Source organism: Mesoplodon densirostris, chromosome X, assembly GCF_025265405.1.
Source record: "Mesoplodon densirostris isolate mMesDen1 chromosome X, mMesDen1 primary haplotype, whole genome shotgun sequence".
NCBI classification, from domain to species: Eukaryota; Metazoa; Chordata; class Mammalia; order Artiodactyla; family Ziphiidae; genus Mesoplodon; species Mesoplodon densirostris.
In genome coordinates, this window is record NC_082681.1 from 101685023 (window position 1) to 101700999 (window position 15977).

At 43.7% G+C, this 15977-nt stretch overlaps 1 protein-coding gene across 1 annotated transcript; it reads right to left on the reverse strand.

Moving 5' to 3' along the window:
* Window positions 1-626: 626 nt before the first annotated feature.
* On the reverse strand, window positions 627-929 carry MPC1L (mitochondrial pyruvate carrier 1 like). Its single transcript, XM_060086536.1, has one exon. The coding sequence runs from the start codon at window positions 927-929 to the stop codon at window positions 627-629; it is 303 nt and encodes a 100-aa protein (XP_059942519.1).
* Between the last annotated feature and the right edge of the window lie 15048 nt (window positions 930-15977).

Here is a 15977-nt window from a genome sequence, read left to right on the forward strand (position 1 = left end):
TGGATTTCACTGAATTCATTTAAACCCCCTTGGAAGTATTTCCCTCAGTAGAAGTAGCCCTTGGTATTTTTTGGCGTACAGACATTGTGGCTTATCTGGCCCGGACACCCTAAACAAGTAACAAAAGCATGTTCTCAAGAGAGCTTTAAAAAAAAGCAATAAATTAGCTAAGGTGAAGTGTCTTTCATTCAGCCTTCCTCCCCTACATAAACTAACCCTCGAGTTGCAGGTCCCGTGGAGAGGAAGACTAGGCAATCCACCCTCACCTTCTAAAAACCATTTTATTTCCCTGTCACGAAATAAACAACACTCAACAGCTTCAGTTCTGCGCTATTTGCCATTTTTTATTAACAGAACTGCAGGTTTCAATCAGATTCGCACTGTTTCAGAGTCAAAACCAAACTTTTTATTGATCTTTAGGAAGAACAGTTCAGTGCTTGCAAGCTGCAAAGATTTGATAGGGCCCTCTCAATTATGTTCTGGGGTCAGCGGATCGTAGTCGGTGACCTCCAGGCAGTCGCCGTCAGTCACAGGGTCTTCAGCTGCAGGGGTGGTAGCGGGGTAGCGGCGGTAGAGCCGGGAGAAGCAACAGAGGCAGCAGCGGCTGTGGCCGCCGTGGCGGTAGATCAGATAGGGCTCCCCTTTATACTCTGCGCCACCACGTTGGTGCCGTGACACGCCATCAGCAGCAAGTTGCGAGGCTTTACTAGGTAGGTGAAGCGCATGAAGACCATCGAGCAGAAGATGAGCGCCGTCGTCATGCGGCCGCTGATGATGTCCGGCGGCTCCCTCATGTCTTTGAAGGCGGCCAGCGGGAGGCCCCAGTTGGCCACTGGACCCCAGAAGTGCGTGCTGGTCACGTAATCCCAGAACTCCTTGGTCTTCACGATCTCCACTGCCCTCCGCCACACTGCCGCCACCGCCGCCATGATCGCCGAGCCGTGGGAGCGCCAACGGATGAACAGCCAACCAACAACGAGGTGGAGCGCAGAGCCCGGAACCATTGATTACCCTGCGTCGGCCCGGAACCTCCCCCTTCGTGCGGCGGCCGTAAAGCGCGCTAGACAGCACGTGCCGCTGTCCTGCGTAGCTTTGGGGGCGGAGGCGCGGCCTCGCCCTCGTGCCTTCACGTTTCTGCCGTAAAGTGCACTAGATGGCACGTGCGGCTGTCGTGCCCGTCTTTGGGAACGTGAGGCGCAGCCTCGCCCTCGTGCCTTCGCGTGACTGCCGTAAAGTGTGCATGCGTGTGCTTTTAAGTGAAGGTGGATCACAGCATTCTCCTTCGCTCCCCGTCATGCTGCGGCCGCCTGAGAGCTCCCCGCCCAGGGAGGTGAGGGTCCTGCTGACTGCTTCTCAGCTACACAGGGGGGAAACTGTTCTCTCCAGTCTGTGGACAGCGTTGACTAGATGTTGATACAAAATTCTTCAGCCAGGTACAGAATTTTCTTTGCACAACTTGCCCGAGTATTACTTGCGAAGTGAGATTTCACCTCTAAATATTTCAGCATCTGGCTCTTCACAAGGACATTCTACAAACCACGGTACAATAATCCACTTAGATACCTAACATTTAGTACAGTACTATCATCTAATATGCAGTGCATATTTAAGTGTTACAGTTTTACGGCTTCTTTTTCAGCCATGGCCGCTGAGCCTGCGCGTCCGGAGCCTGTGCTCCACAACGGGAGAGGCCACAACAGTGAGAGGCCCGCGTACCGCAAAAAAAAAAAAAAAAAAAAGATTCACATTTAGTTATCATTTCTTTTACATTAATCTAGAAGAGTTCCCCAGCGTTTTTTTGTCTTTTGTAACATTGATATTTTTGAAAAGTACAAGTCAGTGTTTTTTTCAGAATGTCCTTAATTTGGATTAGTCTGTTTTCTCAATTAAATTTAAGTTAAATGTTTTTTAGCCAGAATACTACACACGTGTGGTTGTGTCCTCAGTGCATCACAATGGGAGGCACGTGATATCACTTTGTTCTATCATTGGTAATAGTTTGATCATTCGGTTAAGGAGTTGTCTGCCAGATTTCTCCATTGTAAATGATCTTTTCCTCTACATTATCAACAGATAATCCAAGGGGAGCCTCTTATGAGAGTGTATGGATAAGTCTTTCACCTAATAGTTAATATCCATTGATGAAAATTCTTAATGACAAAACTGATGACTCTTTTCCCAGTGTTTTCTACCTTTTCCAGTAAAAGTAATGTGTTGAAAAGTAATTAAGTATACATTGAAATATTAATACTTTAAGTAGTGATTTATAAACAAGCCCATTATACCTTTAAAAATTAATACATTCATTATCTATGTTCATTTACATCCCAGATGTTTTACAAATATAGCTTTAAAATACACGGTATAGCCATTGTTCAAAAGGAAAGCAGCATTATTTTCATATAACCCTTTTAAAGCACTGGGCTTCCAAATATCGATGACTGGTATACTGGTGTGAGTCAGTTAAGTATACATTTGAATTAATAAATCAGCAAGCATGAATTGAATGACATTTTAGGCCTACCCTGCCAGATGCTCCAGTGTCCTAAAAGAAATGTAAGTTGCCACTCCTTGTCCACAAGAAGCTATCAGTACTTGTAGATCGTCTCACATAGGTTGTTCCTTGATTTTGATTACCTATTGCTGTGTAACAAATCACCCCACAACATAGTGGCTTAGAACAACAACAATCCTTTATTTTACTCAGGGATTTGCAATTTGGGTGGGACTCAATGGAGACAACTTATCTGCTCCATGCATGGCCAGCTGGGGCAGCTCAGCTTGACACTGGAATATCCACTTTCAAAATGATTCACTAACAAGGTTGGCAAATTGATACTGGTTGTTGACTGGGAACTCAGCTGGGACTATTAAAGCTGCTTGTGCTTCCTCACAGCATGGTGCCTAAGAACAAGTGTAACAAGAGAAACAGAAGCTATGTGGTAGGCAGAATTCTAAAATGACGCCCAATGACCCCTGCCCTTGCATAATCTCCCCCAAGTGTGGGCAGAACCTATGAATGTGATTAGATATCACTCCCATGATTATATGACAAAAGGGAATTTGCAGATAAAATTAAGTTCCCAAAACAGCTGACCTTAACCTAGGGAGATTCTCTTAAGTGGACGTGACCTAATCACAGGTGTTTTGTTTTTTGTTTTTGGCTTAAGACAACAGAAGTTTATTTTCTCACAGTTGTGGAGACTAAAAGTCCAAAATTCAGCAGGGTCACGCTCCCTTTTGGGGCGGCCTCTTCCATCTTCTGGTGACTACAAGCATTCCTTGGCTTGTGGCCACAGTACTCCAGTCTTGGCCTCCATGGTAACATTGCCTCCTCCTCTTCTGTGTGTCTTCTCTCTGTCACGTGAGCCATTTGAGAGTGGGTCTGGAGGTCAGAGACGGAGAAAGTCAGAGATTGAAAGTGTGAGAGGGATTTGACCTGAGGGAGATTCTCTATAGCTGGCTTTGAGCGTGAAGGGGGCCACGTGGGAATTTCGGCAGCCTCTAGGAGCTGAGGGCAGCCCTAGCTGAGTGCCAGCAAGGAGAGGCAGACCTCAGTCCTACAGCCACAAAGAACTGAATTCTTCCAACAGCATGCACGCCTTTTGAGACCCTGAGCAGAGAACCTAGCCATGCTGTGCCCGGAATTCTGACCTACAGAGTGTGAGCTAATACGTGGGTGTTCTTTCAAGCCACTAAGTTTGTGATAATCTGTTGTGCAGCAATAGAAAACTAATATAAGCTGTATTTATTGGCTTTTATGATCTAGCCTCGGAAGTCCCATAACGTAACTTTCTCCAGACAAAAGCCCACCCAAACTCAATGAGAGCGGACATAGACCCACCTCTGTAAGGCAGGAATGTTCAAAGTCATACTTTTTAAGAAGAGCATGTGGGATGGGAAATATTGTTTGGACCACCTTTGGAAGCTACAGTCTACCATATTCTTTAACTTGAAATCACATGACTGTAGAACATTGGATCTCACGGATTGTCTGTACAATAGGGATGATAGTGGTACCTACCTCACAGCAGTATTGTGAGGTTTCAGTGTGTTCGTCCATGTTCAGTGCTTAATATAGGGCCTGGTGTATAAGAAGTGCTCAGTGAATTTTACCTGTTATCATTATTATCGTCCAGTCCAACCCTCTCAGTTTACAAATAAGGCAGGAAGCTTTAAGGAATTGTGTCATTTGCCATGGTGACTCGGTGAATTCATGGTAGACCAGGATTAAGATTTCCTTCTCTCACCGTAATCCTCTGCACAAATCACTTTAACGTCTGATGTGTTTCTGTCTTTCCAACTATGTTGTAAGTTCCCTTAGGCCAGCGAAAGTATCACCGACTGAAATATTCCTTCTCCCCACAAGCCTTTCTAATGTGTTGACTGGATTTGGCCCAAATTGAACAAGACAAGCTCTGCCTGTTCAGAGGGGCTTTTTTATGGGGGGGGGGGGGGGGGCGGCACGCGGGCCTCTCACCGCCGCGGCCTCTCCCCGTTGCGGAGCACAGGCTCCGGACGCGCAGGCCCAGCGGCCATGGCCCACGGGCCCAGCCGCTCTGCGGCATGCGGGATCCTCCCGGACCGGGGCACGAACCCGCGTACCCTGCATCGGCAGGCAGACTCCCAACCACCGCGCCACCAGGGAAGCCCTCAGAGGGGCATTTTAAAGCTAGAGAAATGGAGGTACAGTCAACAGTACAGGCAACATTTAAGTGACTTTCCTGGTAGATTCCCGGCTGGTAGATGCCTGGCTAAATATAGTCTTTGTATAAGGTTTGTGCCTGGTAGATATTTGTTGGTTGTTACAGTTGCAATGAATGGCCCAAGTGGAGGGTAAAGACACTATATGGAACTTGGGGAGACTTGAGAAGGATACAAGGCTAGGAATGGGCAAAGCTGTAGAGAATCCTACCTGGCAAAGATAGTGACAAAACAGTTTTAGGATTAGAGAACATCAGTAATGCTGTCCTGGGATTACCCTTCCCCACAGGGAAATTAGGCTGCTGTATATTTCACTGTATTTTAATAGATGAGACTAAGCAGCTAAAGGTTTATTATTATTATTGATAGTATTTCTTTACCATTACCATCATTTCTACTCTCTGTGCCAACATAAAGCTCTCAGGGCCTACTGTGTGGCTCCACCTTGAGACATGAACATGGAGGGCAAGTTCACTGTCATCTTTCAAAGGAAAACGCTGGGAGAAGACTGGCAAATACTAAGATCCCCACCTTTCCCCAGTCTACTGAAAACTTGCCATCGCATACTTTCTTCTAACGAAGATTCCAGGTTTACAGGTCTCATGACATTTTGTTGGACGTTAAGGGTCCGGACCCACGTGACCGCTCAGTGAGTTCCAGGGCAGTGGACCATGGAGAGCACACCTTTTGATTTTAATTTATTTTCGTTTAAATTTCTTATTCTGAAATAATTTCACATTCACAGAAAAGTTAAAATAGTTTAAAACAAGAATGACAAGCAAGAAGTGTGAAAAGAACTCATGTATATCCTTCACCGAGATTTACCAACTGTTAACATTCTGACACATTCGCTGTATGGTTTTCTTTGCCCCTAAGAACTTCAGAACTTCAGTGTCTTTTTTCTAAGCATGCGGACGCTCGTGGACTTTCTCTTACGTTACCGCAATATACCCATCAACAGCAAGGCGTTTACCATTGATACAGTACTGTAATCTACAATCCTTATTCACATTTTGCCAATTGTCCCAATAAATGTCCTGTGTAACAATTTTCTGTTTCTAGTCCAGGATGCAGACTGGGGTCACGCATTGCATTTAATTGTGATGTCCCTGTAGTCTCCTCTAATCTACAACGGTTCCTCCGCCTTTCCTCAGCATTCATGACCTTGACACTTTAGAAGAGTACAGGCCAGTGGTTTGATAGAATGTCCCTCAGTTTGGGTTCCCTTGATGTTTCCTCACGACCACGTGCAGGGAGTTCATGTTTGGCAGGAGCCCCGCAGAAGTGACATCCTGTGCCCTGCGCGGCACCTTACCAGTCACCTGATGGCCATTAGTGAGACGAAGGTGGCCTTCTGGTGACTAGTGAGACCAAGGTAATGCTCACTAGGTCTCTCCACTGTAAAGTCAGTATTTTCCCCTTTGTAATTCGTAAGTAATTTGTGGGGAGATACTTTGAGACTATGTAAATATCCATTTCCTCATCAAATATTTTAGCATCCATTGATGATTCTTGCCTGAATCAAGAATTACCGTAATGGGAGTTCCCTGGTGGGCCAGTGGTTAGGACTCGGCGCTTTCACTGCCGTGGCCCGGGTTCAGTCCCTGGTTGGGGAACTAAGATCCCACAAGCCTTGCAGTGCGGCCCAAGGGGTGGGGGGAAAGAATTACTGTAATGATGACAGCATTTAATTAATTTATTTATTTTCGGCTGCATTGGGTCTTCATTGCTGTGCGCGGGCTTTCTCTAGTCGCGGCGAGCAGGGGCTACTCTTCGTTGTGGTGCGCGGGCTTCTCATTGAGGTGGCTTCTCGTTGCGGAGCACGGGCTCTAGGCGCACAGGCTTCAGTAGTTGTGGCTTGCGGGCTCTAGAGCGCAGGCTCAGTAGTTGTGGCGCACAGGCTTTGCTCCGCGGCATGTGGGATCTTCTCGGACCAGGGCTGGAACCTGTGTCCCCTGCATTAGCAGGAGGATTCTTAACCACTGCGCCACCAGGGAAGTCCCAGCAGTTTATTTTTTTAATGATTTTCTGTCTTGTGGTTTAAAACAAAAATCAGAGATTGTATTTCATTAGAGCTTCCCTGGAATGCTGGCTAACATTTATAAAACATAAGACTATTCCTGAATTATGGCTATGAAAACTGAACATTTAGGATTTAGGTATTTTATGACATTTTTTTTGGTCACATCTTATGCTGATTTCCTTGGAATATTTGCTCTCACATTGTACCAAAGGGAATCAATAGCACAGTGCCTCAACAGAAGCTGGATGAATAAAACAGTAGGCGGGGGCTTCCCTGGTGGTGCAGTGGTTGAGAATCTGCCTGCCAATGCAGGGGACACGGGTTCGAGCCCTGGTCTGAGAGGATCCTACATGCTGCGGAGCAACTAGGCCCGTGAGCCACAACTACTGAGCCTGTGCGTCTGGAGCCTGTGCTCCGCAGCAAGAGAGGCCGCGATAGTGAGAGGGCCCGCGTACCGCGATGAAGAGTGGCCCCCGCTTGCCGCAACTAGAGAAAGCCCTCGCACAGAAACGAAGACCCAACACAGCCATAAATAAATAAATATTTTTTTAAAAAAGTAGGCGGATATATTGGCTCTGCTATTTTCAGTAACTGCAAAAAGTAATTTTAGAGCCATCTGTGGCCCTGATTCTAATCTTTTGCCTTCTTATGCCGTTTTTCCCCCCAACGTGTGAATACAGTGGCTGAAGCCTGCGTGGTTATGCAGCGTCTTCCAGTAGCTAAGAGAACGTCAATTAAGTGTGTCATACCTCAGCTTCTCTAGCTATAAAACGCCCCCTGTGTCCTGGCCTGGTCTGGGTCCCTCCGTGCAATTGAGTGGCAGGAGGGGATCATTGGGTCCGGCCCCCAGTGGACCGTGGCTTCCTCCGCATCTTCTGTTTCATGTCTACCTTATTCTCGTGTCCTCAGATCAGGGCAGTGGTGAAAGAAGCAGAAGGCTGCAGGCCTTCCTCCCCCGCCCCTGCCAGGGCCTCATTCGCAGCGTCCTGTCACCGGAAATAGGTCAGTGCCTACTCCTCACACATAGTCTTGGCACCGGAAAGGAAAAAACCTTTTGTTAACCTTTTACTGAAAGAATCATCAAGTATTTTAAATCTTAGAAAATTTTGATGTTTTAAAACTTTGTTTTGAAAGTGTTTCACGCTTACAAAAAAGTTGCAAGAAGGCAGAGAATTCTCATATACCCTTTCCTGAGATCCACCAAGGTCAGAGTTCTATCCGGGAAGCAGGGCCGCTGCGTGAGAAGGGATTTGTTGCGACGAATAGACGGGACGGAGCTGGGGAAGTTATGGGGGAGGTGGAGGGAGGAAGAGTCGACAGCCGGTCAGTGCGAGGAGCCAAAGCGGGGCCTGGGCCCTGAAGGGGGGCTGACCAGGAGTCTAGTGCTGGGCCTGGGGAGAGGCGCTGGGGTCAGCCCCGCAGTCAGGGGGACGCGCTGGCCACGGAAAAGAGGAGAAGAGAACAAGCCTGGAGTCCACCACCACCTCTGTGCCTGCCTGCCTTCCACTGCGTTTAACCCCGCCGCCTTCTGAGAGTCAGTTTCCTTCTGCTGCAAACCTCTTGCAGTGATGTCTGAGCCAGCTCTTCCCTGGAATCGCGCGGGGAAGGCGATTCCAGGAACCACGGTCCGGCTCAACCGGGTTGACACAGTACCAGCCACTGCAGCCAAGTTGAAACTTTGCCATGTTCGTTTTATTGTTCTCTTTATAGATATGCATGTGTATATGTGTATGTGTGTGTGTATCCATCTATGTAATATATGTATATAATCCAAACACACATTACTTTTTATCTGAACCATTTGAGAGTAGGTTGCAAACATCATTTTGCTTTACTCCTTAATACTTCACTGTGTATTTCCTAAGAACAAAGATATTCTCTGATGTAACCACAGTATAGTTATCATTGATGAAATGTTGTATACAATATTTTATGTAATTGTAGTGCACATTTCAGTTTTGTCAGTGGTCCCCAAAATGTCCATTATTGCATTTTTTCTCTTCAGTACAGGACCCACGCAGGGCATTTAGTAGTCCCCTTTCATCTGGAACAGGTCCTCAGCCTTTCTCTGTTTTTCATACCATGGACATTTTTGAAGAGCACAGACCAGTTATTTTATAGACTGTTTCTCAGTTGGGGCCTGCCTGATGTTTCCGCACAGAGTCACATCTCAGCCAAAATACTGTCAAAGTGATCTGTGTCCTCCTCAGAGTATCACATCCAGAAGCACGTGTCTGTCTGCCCCTCACTGGTAATGTCCATTTTCATTATCTAGTCAGGCATCGTCCAGTTTCTCCACTGCAGAGATACGGCTGCCCCTTGCAGCTAATAAACGCTCAGTAGGTAATTACTTGAAGACTATGTAAATATCCTGCTCCTTGTCAGACTTTCTCTCCCATAATAGATTCAGCATCCATCTAATCCAAATCAATATTTACTATGATGGATGCAGAGTGGTGATTTTCCAGTTCCACCAGTCCTTCCATATATATCCGTCAGCATTACTATAAGGAAGACCCTCCCTTCCCCCTCCATTTTTTGTCTGTTTGTTTGTTTGTGCTGTGCCGCTTGCGGTATCTTAGTTCCCCGACCAGGGACCAAACCCGGGCCCTTGACAGTGAAAGTGCCGAGTCCTAACCACTGGACCGCCAGGGAATTCCCCCTTCTCCCCCTTTTTATATACTAACCTATTTATTATTAAGGTGGTCTCATGGATTCCTACTTTATTCAGTGGGTTATAATCCTTTACTGTCCCCTTAATTTGATGCCCTAATCAGCCCATGTTTGGACAGTGGGAGCCCCTTGAAGCTGTCTCCTCTGACCTTTCAGCATTAAACTCCACAAAAAGATACACCCTGCAAGGGCTGTCTTCTCTCCAATTTATTCTATGCTGTCCACCGCCATCTCCAAACTTATAGGTAACTAACTACATTGTTTTCTGGTTCATCCTTCCTGTGTTTCCTTTTGCAAAAGTGAGGAGATACGTGCATATTTACTTATTTCCCTTTCTTACACAAATGGGAACAGACTGTTTAAATCCTTTTTCACTTCACAGTATATCCTGGAAACCACCCCACATCACCTCACACAGATCTTCCACATTCTTTTTTCTACAGCTATGTAGTACTCCACTGTGTGGGTGTATCATCATTTATTTAGCCAGTAGCCTTGATTTGGACACTTGGGTAGTTTCTACTATTTTGTGAGTACGGATAATGCAGAATATCCTTGTGTCTGTATTTTCTTGTTGTTACTGGTGTATTTTAAGAGGAAGGCCCTAGAAATGGTACTGCTGGGTCAAAGGGTAAATACAAATCTAGTTTTGCCAGGTATTGACAAATTCACCTTCCATTTTGCATTCTCACAATGTTTAAGAGTGTCTGTTACCGCACAGCCTTGTCAACAGTATATTGTCAAGCTTTAGAATGTTTGCTAACCTCATAGATGAGAAATGGTATCTCACTAGTTTTTCTTAATAACAGCTGTATTGAGGTACAATTCACATACCGTACAATTCACCCATTTGAAATGTACAGTGGTTTTTAGTGTTTTCACAGATCTGTGCCATCATCACGGTAATCAATTTTAGAACATTTTCATCGCCCCAAAAACAAACCCGTACCCATTAGTGGTCCCTCCTCATTGTCCCCTCCCCAAAGTCCCTGGCAACCTCTCAACTCCTTCCTGACTCTAAGGAGTTGCCTATTCTGGACATTTCATATATGTTTTCAAGGTTCGTCCACGTGGTAGTGCGTGTGTCAGTACCTCATTCCTTTTTATGGCAGAACACTCTTCTACAATGTGGAGAGACCACGTTGTGTTCATCCATTCATCAGTTGATGGATATTTGGGTTGTTTCCGCTTTTTGGCTATTGTGAATAGTGCTGCTGTGAACATCTGTGTACAAGGTTTTTGTTTTTTTTGTTTGTTTTTTTAATTGAAGTATAGTTGATTTACAATGTTGTGCCCATCGCTGCTGTACATCCAAGTGTCTCAGTTATACACATGTAGACATTCTTTGTTTATATCCTTTTCCATTATGGTTTATCACAGGGTATTGAATATAGTTCCCTGTGCTGTACAGTAGGCCCTTGTTTAGCCATCCCATATATAATAGTCTGCATCTGCTAACCCCAAACTCCCGGTCCTTCCCTCCCCTCCCCACCCCTTGGCAACCACAAGTCTGTTCTCTATGTCTGTGAGTCTGTTTCTGTTTTGTAGATAAGTTCATTTGTGCCATATTTTAGATTTCACATATAAGTGATATCATATATTATTTGTCTTTCTCTTTTTGACTTCATTTAATATGGTAATCTCTAGTTGCATCCATGTTGCTGCAAATGGCATTGTTTCATTCCTTTTTTGAGTAGTAGTCCACTGTATATATGTACCACATCTTCTTTATCCATTCGTCTGTCATTGGACATTTAGGTTGTTTCCGTGTCTTGACTGTTGTGAATAGCGCTGCTGTGAACATAGGGGTGCATGTATCTTTTTGAATTATAGTTTTGTCCAGGTATATGCCCAGGAGTGGGATTGCTGGATCATATGGTGATTCTGTGTTTACTCTTCTGAGGAACCTCCATACTGTTCTCCATAGTGGCTGCACCAACTTACATTCCCACCAACGGTGTAGAAGGGGGTTCCCTTTTCTCCACACCCTCTCCAGCATTTGTTATTTGTAGACTTTTTAATGATGGCCATTCTGACTGGTGTGAGGTAGTGCCTTATTGTAGTTTTGATTTGCATTTCTATAATAATTAGTGATGTCGAGCATCTTTTCATGTGCCTACTGGCCATCTGTATGTCTTCTTTGGAGAAATGTCTATTAAGCTCTTCTGCCCATTTTTTGATTGGGTTGTTTTATGTGGTTGTATGTTTTCACTTCTCTTGGGTAGATCCCTAGGAGTGGAATGACTGGGTTATATGGTAACTCCATGTTTAGTCTTTTGAAAAACCGTCAGACTGTTTTTCCAGAGTGGCTTCAACGTCTTACATTCCCACCAGCAGTGAACAAGGGTTCCAGTGTCTCCGCAGCCTCGGTTAACGCTTGTTCTCCTTTTGGTCGCAGCCATCCTAGTTGATGTTCTCAGTGTAGTTTTAATTTGCACTCTTACTGTGAGTGAATTTGAGTATCTTTTCACATGCTTAAGGGCCATTTTACTATCCTTTTAGGTGAATTGTCAATTCATGTCTTTGGCTTGTTTCTATCTGGGAATTTTGGACTTTTCTCCCCTCTCATTTTGAAAGTTCTCTCTATATTAGAAATATTAGTACTTTATCTGTGAGGTATGTTGCAAATATTTTCTTCTTTTGTGGTGTTTTTAGCAGCATTACTCATAATAGCCTCACACTGTGAACGGACATTTAAGATGTGGTCTGTCCATTACTGGGATACTGTTCAGCAGTAAAAAGGAAGGAACTATGGATACATGCTGTGACATAAATGAACTTCAAAACCTGATGCCCAGTGAAAGAAGCCAGACACAGGATACCACATGCTATATGATGTCGTTTATATAAAATATCCAGAAAAGGCAGATATATAGAGACAGAAAGTAGATTAGTGGTTGCCTGGCTCGGGATCAGAGTGCAAAATGGGATCAACAGTAAATGTGCATGAGGGATCTTGGGTGATGAGAAGGTTCTAAACTGATTTGTGGCAGTGTCGCACAGCTTGGTAAATTTACTGAAACATCATTGAATTGTACACTTGAAATAGGTATGTTATATGATATCTAAAATATACCTCAGTAAAATTAGAAAAAAAATTATATTTTTAGATAGTCAAATTTATCAACCTTTTCTTTCATTGCATCTGGGTTTTGAGTCAAGTTGGGAAAGCTGTTCCCTACACTTGGGCCATTGAAGTAATTCACCCTGTTTTCTTCCAATACTTGTATGGTTTCTTTCTCTCTCTTTAAAATCTAGATCTTTCACCCGTTTGGAGTTTGTTCTTGCGTGTGCTGGGAGATAGGGATCTAGTTTTATCTTTTCCCAAATGGGTATCCTGTCGCCCCAACATTTATTCAAAAGTTCACCTTTGCCCAGTGATTTGAGATGCCACTTCTACCATATACTAAATTTCTGTATGTACTTCAGTCTATTTCTAGACTTTCTGTTCTATTCCATTGGTTTGTCTATCAGTGCATCAATACCATACTGGTTTTTTTTTTAGTGGAACATTTTATTTTATTCATTCATTCATTCATTCATTCATTCATTCATTTTGCGGTACGTGGGCCTCTCACTGTTGCGGCCTCTCCCGTTGCGGAGCACAGGCTCCGGACGCGCAGGCTCAGCGGCCATGGCTCACGGGCCCAGCCGCTCCACGGCATGTGGGATCTTCCCGGACCAGGGTGCGAACCCGTGTCCCCTGCATCGGCAGGCGGACTCTCAACCACTGCGCCACCAGGGAAGCCCTATTTTTTATTTTTTTTAATAGATCTTTATTGGAGTATAATTGCTTCACAATACTGTGTTTCTGTTGCACAACAAAGCGAATCAGCCATATGCTTACACATGTCCCCATATCCCCTTCCTCTTGAGCCTCCCTCCCATCCTCCCTATCCCACCCCTCTAGGTCATCACAAAGCACTGAGCCGATCTCCCTGTGCTACGCAGCTGCTTCCCACCAGCCAACTATTTTACATTCAGTAGTGTATATATGTTGATGCTCTTCTCACTTTGCCCCAGCTTCGCCCTCCCATCCCATTTCAAGTCCATTTTCTGTGTCTACCTCTTTATTCTTGCCCTGCAACTAGGTTCATCAGTACCTTTTGTTTTTTTTAGATCCAATATATATGCGTTAGCATAAACCATACTGTTTTAATCATAGAGGCTTTATGTTTTAATATCCGGTAGAGCTAGTTCACCCTTGTTAACTTTTCCTTTTCACTGTTCTCTTAGTTTTTCATATATAAACTTTAGGATCAACCTGTCTAGCTCCATAAAAACATTTTTATTTTCATTAGGATCAGATTGTTTGTTAATTAACTTAGGAAGAACTGACATTTTTATGATGTTGTGGGTTGAATTTTGTCCACCAATAAGATATGTTGAAGTTCGAACCCCTGGTACCACACAATGTGACCTCATTTGGAAGTAGGGTCGTTGCAGATGTAATTAGTTAAGATGAGGTCATACTGGAGTGGGCCCAGTACTAAGCTAAGGGTGGGTCCTTAGTCCAATATGACTGTTCTTATAAAAAGGAATTCTGCCTCAAGTCTAGCATAGAAATACAGGCTTGAGTTTTCAGCCTGCTGGCCTGTGCCCACAATCACATGAACTAGCTCCTTAAAATAAATGTGCATGTATATATGTGCATGTATGTGTATTTTTCATATATTCTCTGGAGCACACCGACTGATACACGTTTTTCTATTCAGAAAGATGTCTTTTCATTTGTCTATTTTTGTGTCTTTTAAGAGTGGTTCAAAATTGAAACTTGGTTTCTATAGCCATGGTTTGAGATATAACATTCTGGGCTTGTATGTTCTTTCCTTGGGTTTCTTGAAAATGCTGTTCCACCCTCGCAGTACTTTGCATATTACACAGGAGAAGTCTGATGCTAGGCAAATTTTCTTATTCATATAAGTAATTTGACCTTGTGCCTGGAAGCCCTGAAGATCTTTTGTCTTAAAAGTCTAAAATTTTAATAAGATAGGACTCAGAGTTGATAGATTAATGTCAATTTCCTGAAGTACATGGTGGGCCATTTCAATATGTAGATTTAAATTTTCTCTTATTTCTTGGATTAGAGTTTTAAAAAAAGTTAATGTCACCAAAGATTAGACATGGAGATCATGTGCCTCCTGACATCATGAGCAAATATCAAACCAACAATTTTATAGAGAGACATTCTGTAAAATCACTGGCCATTACTTTTTCAAAAGTGAAGCAGTGGTCCAGTGGTTAGGACTCGGCACTTTCACTTGCTGGGGCCCCGGGTTCAATCCCTGGTCCAATCCCTGGTCGGGGAACTGAGACTAAGGAGACAGGACAACTAAATGCGAAATGCGCTCCTGAACTGCATCTGGGTCCAGTAAAAGGTCACGAGAGTAGGACAACGGACATAATTTACTAACCAAAGTTTGTTCCTATTATTTGCAACCAAGAAACTAGCCAGTACATATCAGTGGTACAATGATGGGCCCAAGCAGAGTTCCTTGAATTTGGTACTATTATTATAGTTTATATTAAGCATTCACAAACCTTTGAGCATGTTATCCCACTGAATGCTGACTTTCACAAACCTGGAGTATTACCATCCCCATTATATAGATGAAACACTTTGATTCAGAGAGGATTAAGGGATTTGCCGAAGATTGTTCAGCTAATAAGTGGTGAATCGGATAACTGAATTCATCTTTATTTCAGTCAGTGCTTCTTAACTAATGCCTTTTTCTGACAACTCCTTATTTTTCCAGGAAACCACTGCATAGTCACTCTGTCATGAAAAGGCTGGAAAGAAACCTACCTGAAGCCAAGGTTGGAAGGCCTGATGCCACTGCATGTTTTGGAAATTGTTGGTTGATCACCCATTAAAAAGTAAGTTTATGGCTTCCATATTATTGGGTACTAGTGAAAATGGATTCAGGATAGCATTCCTTCACAAAAGACAGCCAAAGAAAGTAAAAAATCAATTTTCTACTATTAACAGAATTAGGCCATAAGCAGCATCTATCACATGTAGAGTCTCAGATATTTTATAAACCTGGAATAGTCCACTGATTAGATATAAAGTGACTGGGTTTTCTCTTTCAGTGTCAGTGGAATAGTCTGCCATGAGCCTGACTTTCCTGCCTCTCACACAAATCTTGACATCATGATTTATATTCCTGAATGAATTAGACTTAATTTAAGAGCGAATCATCAGCAACAGGTATAATAATCTTGGCAGAACATTTATTTTAATTAATTGCTTTCTGCCTACCATAGATGGAAGGGTGCTGATGCCATTTACCCTGTAAGGATTAGTGCCGTCATGTTATTAATTTTTTTTCTTCTCCTAGAACTTAGTCTCATCAGTTTTAAATTATAAAGGCACTGGTTTACTTCATATTTCATCATAACAATCTAACTTCTGTGGCAATATTTATGTAAGAAACTTGTGAAAGAAAAATGAATTTTAACTGCTCTGCAGTGTTATAGATCCCTGTTCCCCAGACATAAGCCCTGTTGGGTTCCGTGGGGGTCAGAGTGTTTCCGGGCTAGGTTGCTGAAAATGCCCTCACCCTCATAAACTTGG

Excerpts from the sequence above, each read along its gene's own strand:
- MPC1L (XM_060086536.1), bottom strand. The coding sequence starts at position 929 with ATGGCGGCGGTGGCGGCAGTGTGGCGGAGGGCAGTGGAGATCGTGAAG.